Here is an 18,973-nt window from a genome sequence, read left to right as displayed (position 1 = left end):
TCCTGCCTTGAACCGATGCCGGTCTCTGATGGCCATACATCCTGCATTCGCTGTCTGGGAGAAACTCATACCTCCCAGAAATGCTTACATTGCACCAACTTAACAACAAGGGCAAGATGTGACAGGGATCTCCGCTTGAAAATGCTTCTGCTGGAGAAATCCCTCCAACCTCCACAAGAGAGGCCCTCTGGGGAGTCTCATAAACCGAGATCCCTGAGCTCTGATAAGGCTCAGACTTCCAAAACTGTCAGGAAGTGAACCTCGACCTCTCCAGCAAGGGTCTCAGAAAAAGAGAGCTTCCCCAGCGAGGTCTTTACCCTCAGTGCTCCACTCATCCAGAGTGAGCACTTACGAGGCACTGGGCTCCTCCGGCACCGTCCCTCAGTGGACCCCTGCTGAGTCCCAACGCACGGCACCGGTGTTGACGCATCAAGTCTCCTCCACGGCACTGACTACCTGGGTGCAAAGCATGGCACAGGCAGCAGCAGTGCAATCGATGCTGCCACCACCGGCACCGACCCAGGACTTGATGCCGGCTAACATACCAAACCTGGCACCCATCAGCGCTCCAAAGGTCAACCGCAACCCCAAGGCAGGACCAGCGCAACTCCTGCACACTGAGGACGTAGCAGTTTCTTCAGCACCGCAGTCACTACTGCTCGGCACCGAACGCTCCCCGAGCTACATAGCATGGTACCATCCTTCATCTCCTGCACCACTCTCCATGCATAGTGGTGAGGAAGGAGATGTGCAGCACAACTGCTTCTCCTCTCAACGTTCATCCCCATCACAGATGAGACCTACATGGAACACTGTGAAGCCTAAGCCTCATCCCTCTGAGCAGTCACAGCCCTGGTATGCACAGCACTGGCCTTACCCATTACTACCTTACTCCATGCAATGGCCACAATGGGGTCCTTGGCCCACATATCAGAACCCCTATTCTGGTCCCCCTTCCCCAGCAACAAGAGGTTCCAGAGTATACCCATCATTAACACACAGAGAAACCTCTGGCCCCCTGAGACAGATATAGAAGAGGAAGAGATACTATCACAGGCAGACCTGGATGATTCACCACCTGCCCCCCACTCATCTTTTGCACCAGATGAAGCGGTGACGCCATGTCCCCCTATGGCACCAGGTGACCTGAAACAGTTCGAAGAACTCTTCAAAAGAGTCGCAAACAACCAAGAAATTGCCTTACATGAGGTGCAGGAGAAAAAACATAAGTTGTTTAAAAATCTTACAACTGGCATTATTGACCAAGATTGCCCTCCCCTTGGATGAGGCTATAATGGAGCCTGCGGAGGTAATATGGCAAACACTGGCATCGGCACCACCCACCAACAAATGGGCTGACAGAAAATACTTTGTTCCAGCCAACGGCATGGAATTTTTGTTTTCACACCCTCGAGCCTGCTCTCTGGTAGTAGAGGCTGTTAATCAGTGCAATAAACAGCCTCATTTCTGCTCCTCACTCTAACATAAAGAACACAAGAGACTGGACCTCTTTGGGCGGAAAGTTTACTCATCAGCCACCCTTTGCTTAGAGTTGCCAACTATTCTGCTCTACTAGCAAATTACGACTACTCTAACTATAGTAAAATACAAGAGCTTGTGGAGGACCTCCCTGAGCATAAACGTCCTCAACTCAACACCATTATCAATGAGGGTCAGCACAGCACTGCAAGCCTCAATGAATGTAGCGGACACAGCTGCCCGAACAACCGCAACAGCTGTGGTTATGAGAAGAACATAATGGTTGCAGGCTTCGGGAATTCCAAAAGAACTACAACTAAAAGTGGAGGGTCTCCCATTCGATAGGGATAAACTATTCTTGTCTCAAACAGATGACGTCCTTCATACCATGAAGGCCTCCCGAGCGATGCTTCGTATGCTAGGCATACACCCACCGCCTGACAAACACCCTCGCTTTACACCATGCCAGTCAACAACCACGATACTTCACTCAGAACAGACCCAAACAACGGGCTCAGAGACGATGAGTTCCACAGAACCAGGCCTCGTCCACCCGTCCATCTACATTGAAGCCACAATTTTGAAGTCTTGGTTGAGGGTATGCACGACCTCCCCACACCTCTAATGCCAACAGATGCCGCATCCCACAATTTTGGTCACCGCCTACACCCATTTTACCATGCCTGAGCTGTGATAACCACAGATGAATGGGTTTTGGAGATCATACAATCTGGTTACACCATTCCTTTCACAGCCGTCACCCCTACCCCCCCCCTTCCCTGTCCCTCTTCAGGGACCCCTCTCACAAGCACCTTCTGCAACAGGAAGTAAACCACCTCCTACTGCTGGGTGCTGTGGAACCAGTACCACATCAGTACAGAGGGAAAATATTCCAAATATTTCCTGACAGAGAAGAAAGGAGGGGTATGGAGACCAATCTTAGATTTTCGAAAACTCAACAGGTTCGTACGCAACCACAGGTTCAAAATGGTTACTCTGGCCACAATAATCCCAGCGCTAGGCAGGGGGGACTGTTTTGCAGTCCTCCACCTCCAAGATGCATGCTTACATATTACAATATATCCTGCCCACAGACGGTTCCTGCGGTTCACAGTAGGACCTAACCACTACCAATACAGGGTCATTCCCTTTGGACTGTCCACCACTCCCCGTGTATTCTCAAAAACGCTCGTGGTAGTAGCAGCACATTTACGATGCAAAGGAGTCATCATCTACCCCTCTTTGGACAATTGCCTTCTCAAGGATACCAATTGACAAGAAATGGCAGGCATGCTGAAGACCACAATAGACCTGTTTCACCAGCTAGATCTACAGATAAACAAAAAGAAATCCGCCCTGGAACCAACCCAGTGATTGGAGTTTATTGGAGCCAACCTAGACTCCATACAAGCCAAGGTAATATAGACAAACCACAGATTCACTACATTGACCAATCTTATTTCCACAGTGATCATCAGCCCACAAACTTCAGTGAGGACATGCCTTCAGATTCTGGGACATATGGCAGCTACAACTTTCATAGTAAAGTCTACAGCACTAGTTGAGCATGGTCTATGCACCCAGCAAACACTCTCTCAACAGACATGTGATGCTACCACCAAGGGTTATCCTCTCCCTACAATGGTGGACACAGCCAGGGAATGTATGCTCTGGGATTCTCTTTCAACAAGACCCCCCATCAGTGACTATTACAACAGATGCCTCCCTGATAGGTTAGGGTGCCCACTTGGGTCACCACAATGTACAAGGCAAGTGGTCTGCGATGGAAACCCGACTACATATCAATCTCCTGGAATGCCGCGCGGTACACAATGCATGCCGACACTTCCTCCCATTCATATGAGAAACCTCAACTTCTATCCTCACCGACAATGTGGCGTGCATGTTTTACATCAATCATCAAGGAGGAGCCAGGTCTCACTCGTTATGTGTAGGAACCATGAATCTATGAAACTTCTGCATCCACAAAAATATAAACATCACAGCATCCTACCTACCAGGGTGCCAAAACACTACAGCTGACAGCCTCAGCAGGCACTTCTCACAGGAACATGAGTGGGAAATTCACGACAGTGTTCTCGGCACGATACTCCAAAAATGGGGTCACCCAGTAATCGACCTTTTTGCCTCAGTGACAAATCATAAACGTCTACTATTTTGCTCCAGGGCAGGCCTGGCACCAGGCTCGTTAGGGGATGCCTTCCTCATCCTGTGGAACGTCACTCATGTATGCCTTCCCGCCGATACCACTGATCCCACGGGTCATCTGCAAGATGCGACTCGACAGAGCATACATCATTCTCATTGTCCCCATGTGGCCCAGACAGACTTGGTTTCCGTACCTCTCACGTCTAGTAGTCTGTGCCCCACAACCGCAGCCTTTCCGGATGGACCTCCTGTTACAGAACAAGGGCCTGACGCTCCATCCAGACCCAGCGAAACTCCTTCCTATAGCATGGCTCCTCTCTGGTTCCAACGTGGGGAATTGAACTGTTTGGAGAAAGTAAAACAAGTATTACTAAATAGCCGTCGCCTCACCACTAGGAATACTTACCGCCACAAATGGAGAAGATTCTCCCTTTGGTGTCAGCAAAAACAGCTGGACGTGACCATGGCTCCTCTATCTATGATCTTAGACTACCTACTAGAACTGAAGGAAATGGGGTTAGCCATAAGTTCTATTAAAGTACACCTGGCTGCCATCACAGCCCTCCATGAACAGATAGAAGGGGCTTCAATATTCGCTCACCCGATTACACGGCGCTTTCTAGCAGGTATACAGAACATGTACTCAGAAGTACACCAACCTGCACCACCATGGGATCGCAGTCTTGTGTTCAAATGTCTCACAAGACCACCCTTCGAACTTCTAGCAACCTGCTAGCTCCTACATAAGTCAATTAAGGTTGCATTCCTAGTGGCAATCGCGACTGCAAGACGTGTCAGCAAAATAGGAGCATTGATGGCTGAACCACCGTACACTATATTTACCAAAGACAAAATCATGTTACGTCCTCACCCAAAATTCTTGCAGAGATGCTACAAATTTTCACAGTAACCAAACCATACACTTACCTGCCTTCTATCCCAAGCCACATAACGACTCTCAAGAAGCAACATTACACATGTTAGATGTCAGATGGGCTGTAGCCTTCTACTTGGACAGAACTAAACCATTTTGCAAGTCACCAAGACTATTTGTCTCTACAGCAGAGCACTCCAAGGGTTCTACAATATCAACACAGAGACTCTCCAAATGGGTCTCTTCCTGTATTCAAACTTGCTACCACCTGCATCACGAAGAACCCCACACGGGCATCAGATCCCACTCAACGTGAGCCATGGTGGCATCGATTGCATTCTTGAACAATGTCCCCTTAATAGATATTTGTAGAGCTGCAATCTGGACATTGGAGCACACTTTTGCAAAGCATTATGCTATCACCCAAGGCCTTGTCTCAGACTCTATCGTTGGTCTCACAGTGCTCTCATCACACACTAATACATAACTCCGAACTCGTACCACCCCTGGTGGGGTACTGCTCTATAAGCACCTAGAGTGGAGCACCCACAGGGACACCACTCGAAGAAGAAGTTAGTCACCTTGTGCAGTAACGATGGTTGTTCGAGATACGTGTCCCTGTGCGTGCTCCACTACCCACCCTCCTCCCCTCTACTTTGGAGTTCATGCAGCCAAGCTGTGCAGTAGAGAAGGAATGGAGGGGATGGTCGGGGGTGCGCACGCTACAGGGGATGCCAACGGCTGCATGAGGCAGTTCCTGTGCACACCCTTCCTCTGACCAAGTACTGCTGCGAGAAATATCTGATCTCCGGCGCAGGGACACACTGACACCTAGAGTGGAGCACCCACAGGAGGACACATCTCTAAGAACCATCATTACTGCACAAGGTGAGTAACTTCTTGTAAAGCAACCCACTACAGACAGCTTCTAGAGCTTGGGGTTTGGGGGGTCCATACTCAACCACGGCTTTCTTAGAATACTTGCTCATTGATAGCTTGGCTGTTGGTTGTACCTCTTCAGTTTTTCTGAGCATACCGCCGGATTCCCCGCTCTGATGCACCACACCTTCGCCTCATAGTAATCATTAGTCTGATGCATGCAAATTCTTTTTTTAAGCATATTGTAGAAGAGGATTTAGAGGAGACAGTCAGTGAATTCATCAGATACCATTCTGTTGCTTGAAACTATAATTTCCATCCCATCTTTAAAATAAGTAAAAAGGAAAATCCTGGTCCTGCTCTTCCTTTGCTTTGGCTGACTTTATGTTCTGGTGATGATTTCTTAAAGCTCTATTTCTTGTTTAGAACCTCACCTTGCATTCTGGGGTAACTTTCTCTTATGGGATTCTCAGTTTGTGTTTGAATTGGTGGATTTTCTGCCTCTCGCAATGATTGGAGGTATTTCTTCCATAAAGTTCTGCTTTTTTATTTCTCATCTTCCTCCTTAAGACAACAGTCCCTATCTCTCAATTCTCAGTAGGAGTCAGAATTCAGACTTTCATGGGAATTTGTGCTGTTAGGAAACTTAACAAGGTCCCCAAATCTTAACTTAGTGGTTAGTGTTTTCTGGCACATCCAAATTTCAGCTAAGGAAGTAATCGTCAAAGTAAAGAATCTCCAGGAGAGAGATGGAATTTAGAGGAAGATGGTGCTAAATATCTTTTGGTGGTTGGCTCTCCTTTCCTGTGTCTGAGGAAAGAGGAATAACTTGCTAATTATGAACTACTGTTCTAAAATGTAGGAAACGAACCAACAGGTAAGACTCTTCTGTTTTGTTAAAATTTGTAACATTTCAAGTACTGCCTGAGTAAGGAATCGGAATTGTATCTGAAACACAAACAACATTTTTAATGTGTGTAAATTGAGACTGTACATTATTTATAGGAAATCCATTTAAAATAACTATTCTGTATGCTTATTCCTACTGGTACTTAACTTTTTTTTTTATAATAGATGTAGGTAAGACTTCACAGCATTTTATCACTGCAGATTCTCCTCAGTTGGTTAATGGGTCACCTACTGATCTTGGTCACCTACTGATCACCCCTGATTTTGTTCAGTAGCACTGGAGAGGAGTTGTATAAATTTAGCCTTGCTATCTTAGGTTTATCTGATCATCCTACTTTCTTCACACAACCCTTCCATACTACTTGTATCACACTTCAAAACTATGTGGGCACCTCCAGTAAGATGTGCTCCATGTAAGTTCAGACTTTTGATGCCTTATTTTCTATTACCCCATTAAAAATAATATATTTAGACTCCACATTTATTTTCCCTGGGAGATGCTGTAGTATCATCTAAGTTTCCCTTGCATGTAGGAAAAACCCTTATTCCATCACCCCTTGAACTGAAATAGAAACCTCATTAAAATATTGCTAATAGATACTTGTTTTTGTTCCCCCCCTCCACAGTAAAGAGAGCTATGCATCACTCAGAAAATGTCAGACTGTTCCACCTAATGCAGAGTTCCATTCTCCCTATTGCCATTCTAAAGCGTCACACTCTGCTGCAGACCTTGACGGTTGGCTCTGGGATTTTCTATACTGCAGAGACTCAGCAGGGAAGCAAATTTCTGTTGGTATAAAGGGGCTCTCAGACTCTGATTCTCACCATATTTTCTTCATGAATTCTGAAGAATCTGGCTTGGAAACGGATTTTGACTCCTCCTCAGACAAGAGTTTCCAAACTGCCTCAGAAGATTAATTTTGAAAGTTCTGAAATCCGTCTGACAGAGAAGCTTAAACCTTGTGAAGCAAACTCATTCTTCCATCTTGCCCATAAGTATTGGAAGACTGTTTTGTTTAAGCTCAATGACAAATTGCCTTTCAGGCCTTTACAATGCTAAGGATTATACAGAAGAGTTGTCATTGTTATGTAACAGTCACATTCTTGTTAATCTATTAAATTCTTGTTAAGCTTCATTTCAAAATTACAATAGCACAATATCTGGAAAAAGATTTAACTCCAAGCTACCAGTAATTAAAAAGCTACATGAAATCAAACCCTATAAATGGCTTGTTCTAGACTGAAACAAGCGTTTATAGAAAAGTTGCATTCTAAAGGACATACTTTAAAAAAATAGTTGTGTTTGGTGGTGGTAGATTAATTTTTAGCACTTGCATGAAATCAGGCAACTTGTACTTTATAAAGGGAAATGTTCATTAGAAACTTTTTGAGGGCCTCCAATATCAGTGTGTTTGCCTTTTGTTTAACTGTACTGTTTTCTGGAAAAAAGGCACCAACTTTGATTACATACTGTAATATACAATTCATACTGTAATCCAAGTTCACCATTCCCAACAAGTTTTACAAAGTGCCTCTTTTCCTTGAGTATTGAGAAGGAAAAAAGTCTCAAGAACTGGGCCGCATTTAGCCATAAGTGTTAAGGGGCACAACTCTGTTGACTTGTGCATGCTTCGCAAGGGCTTCATTTGAACTAATGTTTTTAAATAGATTTAAAAAAGAAAAATAGCTGGAGCAGTGGTCTTTTAAAAAGACAGTAGTATCATTGAGTGGAGCTGTATAGAGCAACAATGAAGTTGTCATAATACAACCATTGCAAAACATCTTTGTGAGATTACATTGACACTGAACAGTGTCAGGCTTGTGCTCTGATTTGTGGATTATATACATTTTCTGTAAGATGGAAAAGGAGGCCTTATTTCTTTTTTATTCCTTGGAGGAGCAGAAAGGAGATCCCAGTGATTCCATTCTGTTTGTTTAGCACTTCTTGTGCTAACTTATCTCAAGCAGTGTAGGGAAATTTCCTAACATTTGTGCCCTTCTTGAGATCAGAATGAATAAGCCAAGTTTAAAACAAATGTATTATACCGTAAAGAGCTGCATGCAGGTCTAAATCCACTGTTCAAAAAAAAAAAAAATTCCTGCCCCTTTTCCCCAAAACATCAAGTCCTATCCACGCTGAAATTTGTAACAGTTTATAAAAGCTGTTCTCTATAAATGTGTCATTGTGGTTTCAAATCTCAGTATAGACAGCCTTAAATTAAGTATTTTATGAGCTCATCTGACAAAACTCTGATAGTTATGAAGATAATTATTAAACCACTGTTTTAATGATGATTGGGGTTTTTTTTTAAAGCAACATTTTTTGGGCTAATGGTGGTTTTAAAAACATAAATGGAAGTAACCTCTTGTGGCTTGCTTGAAAAAGACTTGGCATTTAAGGGCCAAATGTTATTTCTAGTACAGTACTGTAAATTTGGAGTAAATGAGCTGTACTCCCTAGAGAAGAGAGAACTCTCTCAAGCATTTATTGGGAGCGGCCTGTAAATAAAACTGACTGGAGATGGGAGGGACAAGAGAAGAAAAAATATTTTTTATAATAGTATAGTGTAAATTTTGAATATCTCCAGGTCTTTGAGTTGTCAAAACCTTAACGTTCCCAACTTGAACTAAATGTTAAGCAGTTCTTTAGGTTTTCAAAGAAAATTCACAACTCAAAGTGCTACATCTTAAGAATAAACTCTCATTAAAATGCTTTAAAAATTGTTAAAATGTTGTTAAACTATAATGTATTTCCCCACATAAAGTATTAAAGCATTTTTATATTATTATATAGATTTTTATATCTTTTGTGCTATCTCACTTGAAAAAATTGTACTTGATTTTTGTTATTGGACTCTTGTATATCTTTGATTCTGCACAGTGACCTGTTAAAAGAAAAATATTGGTACAACCACTAATTTTTATTTCAAAAAATAAAACACAAGCTGTGGTTATATAGTCTCACTTGTAACGGCAAATTGATGTTATGGAGTGTGTAATGAGGTTTTTTTTTTCTTGCCATGTAAGAAAATACTGTTTTAGTAAATTATTTTAATGTCCTCTTTATGAGATATCTAGTCCACAACACTACAGACTTACAAAAATACTTAATTTTACATATATGAGAAGCCCCATTGCCTTCAATGGGACTAATACACATTCATAATTCCTTTGCAGGATTGTGGCCTGCATTTCCTGTAACACAGTTCTCTTCCCACCGCCCCATCCCCTGCCTCCATTTAATTTTGTTTTACAATTTTTCTGTCCAAAATCATAGTAGAATCTTCAAAATAGCAAGGAAATACATGGAAATTTACTGATATTCTTGGAAAGTATGGTTAACTACACAATTGTATCAAGTATTGTAGACTGCTTCATTTTTTGCAATCACTGGATAAGGCAAAGTAGCTAATAAGCAGTCTTGTTTCATACATACTACAGGAAAATGCACTTTACTAGGGTTAATACTGTAGGTTTTCTAATATAATCTGGATCTTTGTCCAGAAAATGATAGAGCAGATAATTTTTAAAATCCTTGCTGTCCCTTTGCTGTCTTTTTCATTTCTTATAGCTCTGTTGTTGAGATCTCTGAAATGCTGTTTTGCTAATCATGTATTGGACTGATTTTTCCTATCACTACATGCACTTTTACACCTGTGTAAGCTCCATCAGCTTTTAAAAATAAATCACTAATTGGTTTTTAATTTTTATGTGAAATTTGGTAGTGAAGAATGTTGGAATAACAAACCTTGACTCCATTTTTTAGCTTTGTAACAGATACAGCAAGGGATCAACTGTGCAAGCTTCCTACCACTGGCCTCTCAATATGCTTCCTGTCTGAGCTAAAGGATCTATTTGTCTTCACGGAAATTAGTGCATTAATTAGCCTTGCTTCAAACATTCTCTTAGGCTTCTCTGCTGAGACTACCAACTAAAGTGCCACATATGATGTTTTTAACTTTGCATTTTAATATTTTTCAATTGCCCTCGTGCTGTTCAAACCCTTCGTTGCTCTTCCAACCCTTTGTTGCTCTTCCTTCTCCATCCTATTTTTTCCCCTTCTTCCCAGTCTCTATTCTTTCCTCTGCATTTCCTTTCCTGCAGAAACTTGCAGTTCTCAACCCAGTGTCTGTTGCTTCCTCTCTCATTCCCTCCATTAAAATGATCAGTGCTTAAATAGATAAGGTTGACTCTGAAGAATCCTCATTTGACTTTAGAGCTGGCACCTTGTCAGAGGGGGCAAGGTGTTCACATCTGAGTCTTGGTTCAGGCTGCCTTAAGACTTGGACAGATGACATTGCATCACTCATAGTCTGTTCACATTATCTCTGCATCAGTGTAGGCTAGAAACTTTTTTCTAATGATATCTTAGCTTCTGAATCAGAACATGTAAGGCAGGCCCCACAAGTACAGCATTGGGGCTGTACTTTTGACACCACTATGATAAAGGTTCATAAACACAACTGGGTACCTTTTTCCTTTCCATTTGAATGTATTATTATTTGAGGGACCTCTTATCCATCAGTTTACAAGGCTGAGACAGTCCATGTTTTGAATTCACTTTCAGAAAGCACTTAAATATGCCAAGCTAACGGAGTGATCAATTAATGGATTGGGGTTTTGGGAGGAGAGTGGCGGAGGGAGTGAAATGCTTTCTTACAGTCTTGGCAGGAGAATTGCATAAGGGTAAGATGATTACTTTGATACACACAAGAGCACTCACAATAAGACACACAAGGAAATTGTATATAAACATTGATTCTCTAGGATATTTATTTCTCTCGGGAGGGGAAAACTGAATGAAGAGTACTTTAAGCTAATGTGTTCTTTGTTGTGAACTGAAAAGAGAGCTCTGGTCCACAGCCTCCAGAGCCAAACACACTGCCTTCCATAAGGACCAGTGTTGTTAACCCATGCTTTGGGCTATTTCTATACTACAGAGCTTATGCCTGCATAGCCTTCTAGTAGAGACGCAGCCATACATCAACTTTTTTTTTTTTTTTTTTTTGCCAGAATAGGAACAAGAGAGAGAAAGTGGGTAAAGTAGTCATTTTTTCTTAGACCAACTTCTGCGGGTGAGAGACAAGTCTTCGAGTTTACACAGAGCTCTCTCTCTTTCACGAACGACATCACCAGAAACATGCTTCTGATAGCACAGCTGTGTTCTACATTGGGGCTTTTGACACCACACTGCTGCCATAACTCTTAAGTGTAGAACCAAGCCTTGTGCTTCCCTCTCCAGTATATCCACTTAGTTGCCTTATATGTGGCCTGTCAACTCTTTGGGGGAGGTCCCAGTTTTTTTGTTACATGTTTGTACAGCATCTAGCACAGTGGTTTTTGAACTTCTTGTATGGGTGACCCCTTTCACATGGCAAGCCTCTTAGTGTGACCCCTCTTATACATTAAAAATTCACAATGGGGCCTTGGCCTGCAATGGAGGGGGGTAGGGTCACTAAATGCCACGGCAATACATAATGTTGAACATATTTCTGTTTTGCAAATAGCCCCAGTTGTTATAACTTGTCTGAGTAGCCAGGAACTGTGAGCGGGGGGGGGTGGGGTGTGAAATCTGTCCTCTCACTGCACAGCTTGAGCCCAGTTTGAATCAGGATGGTCCAACCTTTACAAAGCTGTGGTCTGGGTGCTCGTTTTGGGGCACCTCTATGGGCCATATACAGAGAAATGATCTGATTCTTGGATCTGAAATTATATTTTTAGGATTTAGCCATAAAGCATTAATGGGATTAAGAAGTATTAAAAAGACACTCGCTCACCTCTTAGTGAAGACCCTAAGGAAAAGATCTTTCTTGCACTAGAGTCCCAGTGTCTATCATATTTGCAGTGGCAGAGATAGCAGCCAAGTGGTGCTCTCCAGTTTGTTTTGACTTCTCGTTTAATTACTGAGAATGTGCTTCTGAACATTGAACAAAGCTTCAGGACAAAGTCTTCTAAGTTTGGAAACTGATCCTTAGGGACAAGTTTCCAGAAGTTTTCATGCAATTTATTCTTGAAAAGAAAATGATAGTCTGTAGTTCACACAGGTCAAACTGAAGATTGTGCGATTTCTGCTCAATTGGTACTTCCATCAGATTGTTAAATGCTAGATCTCTCACTCTCAAACTGCTAATCTAGGGCTGAGATACAATATTTCTGAGAAGCTGTGAAAATCAGCACCCCCACTCTCACATGAGAGTTCCTTACATGGTGGAAAATGGGTGATGTTCTTGGGAAGGGACACTCTGAATAATCTAAGCTTTCTGTGGTCTGCATCAGCATGGTCCACTAAAGTAGAAACATCCTGATTTCTACCTTGCAGCAGCCCATGCCTGAGGGTACCGAGATGTGTATGGGTGGAAAGGCACAGAGAAAGGCTGGGTTTTCCCGCTGCTCTTGAAACTAGACATGGTTGCTTTTTTTTTTTTCCAGAAACACACAGCTCACCTTTCTAATTTGAAAAATAAATTGTAGAAGGCACATTCCTGCACTCAGCTACCAAACTTGTAAATGGCAATGCAAATCTTCATATTCTGCATTCAAGTCCTCAAGGAAGCTGATAAATTTTCTGTGCTTCTGTGCTCTATTTTCTCTATGGATTACTTTTACCACTTTTATTACATTAGTTATCACATCACTTGTTTCAACAGATTTCTTGCAATATGCCTCCTGCTATAGGATGTAGTGCAGAAGGTAGGGTGTTCAACTCTATTTTCTTTTAGCAAACCTCCTAATCCCCCTATACAGCTGGTCATTGTTCATGCTTCAGCACAGATGGTACAAAAGCACACTTAGCAACCTCCATATTTGCTCACAGAAGTAAGGGCCGTGGTGGAATTAGCTCAGTAACTCCATGCATGGAGAAATCCTCATCAATAGTTTGGATGAAAATTAGTCTGGCAGTAAGTGGGCTGATGGCACGGGCTTCAATACACTGTTTTCCCCAGGAATTGACATTGCGGGTGGGTGGGGTGGTTTAAATTTATGGGGGGGCAGGAAAATCAGGGCTGATGAGGGGTGAGACTGTGAAGGTGGGCTCTATGGCACCATAGTAAAAACTGAAATGTTTCATGACTATTTTATTAGATTTAACTCCTATTTTAAAATCATCACACAAATTAAAGTTGGCTACTCAAGCCTTCTATGAAGCAGTACATCTACATCCTTCTTGGTTTCTTGTTATAATTTTGCACAACTCTGTTAATGCACTTCTTGAATGAAATGTGCTCATCTTCGGTGGCTTCTCATGTGTCTGGTACTTCCCTTCCTTCAATTGATATGCTCATTAGTTCATTCACATGCTCAGGCAGAGGGTGACTTCTTTCAGAACACAAAATTCTATTCAATGATGAAAAAGAACGCTCAACTATAGCTGTTGTGACTGGGAGTAGCAAGAGATTACTTCCTGAGCTGAAAGAAGTAGGAATTCTAGCACAAAGATCAGTTCAAGCCACTAGTGATAATAAAAAAGAAGTTGAAGTCAAATCTTCATTCATTCGTCATATGATATTCCACTCTGTTCAAATTCTCTATTCTATCCTGAGCACATGGCAGCCCCATTGCTGGTAGTGCCTCACTCTGCTCAACTGTTGGTGTTTTACAGGACAGGCATCTGTAAAAGCTACGTAGAGGTTGAGCAGAATCTAGAAGTCGCTGTTGTAGATTTTTAAGAATCAAGTCTGTGTACTTTTTCAGTTGTCTTAATAAACACTCCTTGTCCTCTTCACTAAAAGATTCAATATAAATGCCTTCAAAAGTCACCTTCTGGACTGAAGTCTTTGTTTCTTCCAGTACTTTTTCAATGGATAGCTCTCCGATTGATTCAACTGTAGCTTCTATTGCTGGACAAAGATCTAATACTGTTGTAGCAGATGCCTGGATGGCACTGTTTCAGGTGGTTTCAACAGTAGACTTAGAGAGAGAGAGAATGGCAATAGTCTTCTCTGAACATAGTAGCAAAAGTAATCCACCAGCCTCACTACTTAGATCCATTCCATCTTGGTAGATACTTTCCAAAGCCAGTAATAATGGCTGGAGTAATTTTAAGACAACAGGCAAGGATCACTCATGAGAAAGCCAGAGGGTTTTCCCAGGTTGAACTAATATGAACTGCAGTCCCAGTGTATCTTCTGTATTTTTCAAGATATTCAGTATTTTTGGACTCTTGCTGAAAAAAATAATATAATGAAGACATTACATTTATAGCTTTTTTAATGTCTTTTGAAGAGTCTGCAGCTCGTACTAGCGCTAGTTGGAGTAGATGGCCTCTGCAGTGTGTATAGGAGAGATTAGGATTACACTTCTCTGAGCAAAGCTTGTACTCCACCATGTCTTCCAGAGAAGTTTGCAGCTCCATCAAATGCAAAAGCAGCCATCTATTTGGGGTCCAATTGACAAGCATTTAACTCTTCTAAGATGTGGGTTGTCACAGATACAGCCTATGTGTCTTCTATAACTTGAATATCTAGAAATGCATCTACTGGCCTACCACTGACATCAAAATAACGTACACAATGACTTAACACTTGATGTGCATTTGCATCGGTGCATTCATCAGCTATGTATGCAGATGTTTTGAATGTGGCGAGTTCTTTACTTTTTCAACTGTTGAGTCTTTCACTGTTGCACCACATGCTTCTAGCCAGTCAGCTGAGTTTGTTGCAGAAAGATAGTGAGCATTTGCTGGTCTTGTTTGGAACCAGTGTTCAACTTCAGGATGAACAAGTGAAAATGCACTTAACATTGGCCTCCAGTTTGTAGTGTGTGGTATCTCTTGCTTAAATAGAAAGTATGATGCCGTAGCCATGTTTGTTCGCATGAACTGTGTTGTGTCTCCAGCATTCTTAACAGCCTCATTAACACTCACTGGGGTTGTCCTTGGTCAGTGGAGACTCAGAGTGCAGAGGTGCTTACACATGAGTTCACCTCCCAGGTGGGGAGCAAGAAAGCACCTTGCTCGTTCCTCCAGCTGCTCACTGTTCACTCTGGCCACTGTTGTTTGTTGTGCCTCCATTCCTCTATTGCCAATGGCCCTGCACCATCACCTTCTGCTGCCACCTGTCTCTGTGACCTCTGCAAGTTGGTCTCTTGAGGGTCCACTAGCTTTTAGTAATTTCAGCTGAGCTCTCAGTGGGGGAATCTTGGCTGCTAGTGCAGAGTGGGCTGTCTCTTCCACAGAAACACCGTCCCACAGCAGGTCTAGGCACTTAGACCTGATTATCAGTGCCTTCAGCTGTAGTGGTTAGTTAACAATACAAAAGACTATCTATGGAGCCTAATCATCTCTGTCTTGAAACAGTGGAGTGGTGTAGGTCAAACAGTACTTGTGACTCAGGCAGACTATCAAGTAAAACACCTGTCCCCACCCTCTCTCTAGATGCCCTCAATCAGCACAGGCTAAGTACAGTTCTGCTGCCCTTTACTCATACAATAAGAATAACAACATCTCATCCCCCCACCCTCATTCAAGTGATTTGTAACTCAACCCCAGCCAAAATCTATCACTGTGGCAACACAGCTCTGTTTGCTGGATACCTAGGTAGATTAGGTGTGAATGTAAATACAATCTGGTCGTGAAGCCTTAGCCCCAGCCATCATGGAGAGCTCATTTAGACTTTACAAATCATAGTTTGAAATTATTAGGTTGGCCAACATCACCAAAATGAATGCACTGACATTGTCATTAAAAGCAACAGCTGTATAAGGAAGCTAGTCTATGTTCATACTTTTCAAATCTATTATACTTTTTCAGATACATGTATTTTATCATACACTGTATATGCTTTTAAAGTGTGTATTAACGTTTCAATTTCAATTCACATTTCCAAACAATCACTAAATTTGCAACACTTCATGTAACTAGTTCACAAAACTGTGGGGGATGTTGGGGAAATTCAGGGTGGGGGGGTATAGGAAAATCCCTGCTTCAATACTACCTCCTAGATTACTGAAAAGTACTTACATTTTTTTTCAATCATTGTAGGGTGACCAGATGTCCGGATTTTATAGGGACACTACTGATTTTTGGGTCTTTTTCTTACATAGGCTCCTATTACCCCTATCTTGAGTTTTCACATTTGCTGTCTGGTCACCCTAAATCATGGTCTTTGAGTTTTGAGGACATGTGATCATTCATCTCCATTACCCTCCTTGCTACAGTGCAGTGGGGCAGTGACACAATTTCAACATTCTTTGCCATTTCTTCATCCCCAACTGCATGAGCCAGTGTGATAACACACTTTTTTTTTTTTTTTACCATATCACCATCCCTAAAAGCCTTTTTACATTTTACTGGCCTGAGGCTGCACCTTTATGATGCAGCTAGACTGAATGTGGGCGAGTGCGGCTGCCAGTTTTGGCAGTATGTTCCTCTGCTGTTGAAGTCTGTTTTTCATGTCAGCTAGTGCAAGGCATGTTTCAGAGTAACAGCCGTGTTAGTCTGTATTCGCAAAAAGAAAAGGAGTACTTGTGGCACCTTAGAGACTAACCAATTTATTTGAGCATAAGCTTTCGTGAGCTACAGCTCACTTCATCGGATGCATGCTGTGGAAAGTGTAGAAGATCTTTTTATATACACACAAAGCATGAAAAAATACCAACTCCCACCCCACTCTCCTGCTGGAAATAGCTTATCTAAAGTGATCACTCTCCTTACAATGTGTATGATAATCAAGTTGGGCCATTTCCAGCACAAATCCAGGTTTTCTCACCCCCCCACCCCCCCTCCCCCACACAAACCCACTCTCCTGCTGGTAATGGTGAGAAAACCTGGATTTGTGCTGGAAATGGCCCAACTTGATTATCATACACATTGTAAGGAGAGTGATCACTTTAGATAAGCTATTTCCAGCAGGAGAGTGGGGTGGGAGGAGGTATTTTTTCATGCTTTGTATGTATATAAAAAGATCTTCTACACTTTCCACAGCATGCATCCGATGAAGTGAGCTGTAGCTCACGAAAGCTTATGCTCAAATAAATTGGTTAGTGCAAGGCATGACTCTCCACTATGCTGCTTGTGTCTTGCAAGGGTGTAAGGTTAGCTAATACCAGATGACTCTTTCCCCCAGCTGTCATGCGCAAACAGATGCCACCCTGCGGCCCGGTGTTACTAGCAGTGAACAAGTCGTCATCTTCCCCTCTCGTGTGAAATGCGCTAGTCTCTGCCTCAACTTTTCTGATGACAGGTTTCAGAGTAGCAGCCGTGTTAGTCTGTATCCGTAAAAAGAAAAGGAGTATTTGTGGCACCTTAGAGACTAACAAATTTATTAGAGCATAAGCTTTCATGAGCTACAGCTCACTTAGAATCACAGAATATCAGGATTGGAAGGGACCTCAGGAAGTCATCTAGTCCAACCCCCTGCTCAAAGCAGCACCAATCCCCAATTTGTTGCCCCAAATCCCTAAATGGCCCCATCAAAGATTGAACTCACAACCCTGGATTTAGCAGGCCAATGCTCAAACCACTGAGCTATCCCTCCCCCCACTTCATTGGATGCATACAGTGGAAAATATAGTGGGGAGATTTTATATACACAGAGAACATGAAACAATGGGTGTTACCATACAGACTGTAACAAGAGTGACCAGGAAGGGTGAGCTACTACCAGCAGGAGAGAGGGGGACGGAGGGGGAAACCTTTTGTAGTGATAATCAAGGTGGGCCATTTCCAGTAGTTGACAAGAACAGTAGGAGGGGAAATAAACAAGGGGAAATAGTTTTACTTTGTGTAATGACCCATCCACTCCCAGTCTTTATTCAAGCCTAAGTTAATTGTATCCAGTTTGCCACTTTTAGGTCTGTAATCGAGTGACCAAAGAGATTGAAGTGTTCTCCGACTGGTTTTTGAATGTTATAATTCTTGATGTCTGATTTGTGTCCATTTATTCTTTTACGTAGAGATTGTTCAGTTTGGCCAATGTACATGGCAGAGGGACATTGCTGGCATGTGATGGCACATATCACATTGGTAGATGTGCAGGTGAATGAGCCTCTGATAGTGTGGCTAATGTGATTAGGCCCTATGATGGTGTCCCTTGAATAGATATGTGGACACAGTTGGCAATGGGCTTTGTTGCAAGGATAGGTTCCTGGGTTAGTGGTTCTGTTGTGTGGTGTGTGGTTGCTGGTGAGAATTTGCTTCAGGTTGGGGGGCTGTCTGTAAGCAAGGACTGGCCTGTCTCCCACGATCTGTGAGAGTGATGGGTCGTCCTTCAGGATAGGTTGTAGATCCTTGATGATGCATTGGAGAGGTTTTAGTTGGGGGCTGAAGGGGATGGCTAGTGGCGTTCTGTTGTTTTCTTTGTTGGGCCTGTCCTGTAGCAGGTAACTTCTGTGTACTCTTCTGGCTCTGTCAATCTGTTTCTTCACTTCAGCAGGTGGGTATTGTAGTTGTAAGAACGCTTGATAGAGATCTTGTAGGTGTTTGTCTCTGTCTGAGGGGTTGGAGCAAATGCGGTTGTATCATAGAGCTTGGCTATAGACAATGGATCGGGTGGTGTGGTCTGGATGAAAGCTGGAGGCATTTAGGTAGGCACAGCGGTCAGTAGGTTTCCGGTACAGGGTGGCGTTTATGTGACCATCACTTATTAGCATCGTAGTGTCCAGGAAGTGGATCTCTTATGTGGACTGGTCCAGGCTGAGTTTGATGGTGGGATGGAAATTGTTGAA

General features: G+C 42.7%; 1 protein-coding gene across 1 annotated transcript in view; it reads left to right on the top strand.

Moving 5' to 3' along the window:
• The window catches only part of LOC144269863 (1-acylglycerol-3-phosphate O-acyltransferase Pnpla3-like), a 41,564-nt gene extending 32,320 nt beyond the window's left edge, over positions 1 to 9,244 (top strand). The window contains exon 9 of the mRNA XM_077825831.1: positions 6,937 to 9,244. Coding sequence (XP_077681957.1) covers positions 6,937 to 7,228 — 292 coding nt within the window. The 3' untranslated portion in view covers positions 7,229 to 9,244. The remainder of the gene's footprint in view (positions 1 to 6,936) is intronic.
• Positions 9,245 to 18,973: the final 9,729 nt, after the last annotated feature.

The sequence above is a fragment of the Eretmochelys imbricata genome, chromosome 1 (assembly GCF_965152235.1).
Source record: "Eretmochelys imbricata isolate rEreImb1 chromosome 1, rEreImb1.hap1, whole genome shotgun sequence".
In the NCBI taxonomy this organism is placed as follows: Eukaryota; Metazoa; Chordata; order Testudines; family Cheloniidae; genus Eretmochelys; species Eretmochelys imbricata.
This window is presented reverse-complemented; position numbering and strand designations above follow the sequence as displayed.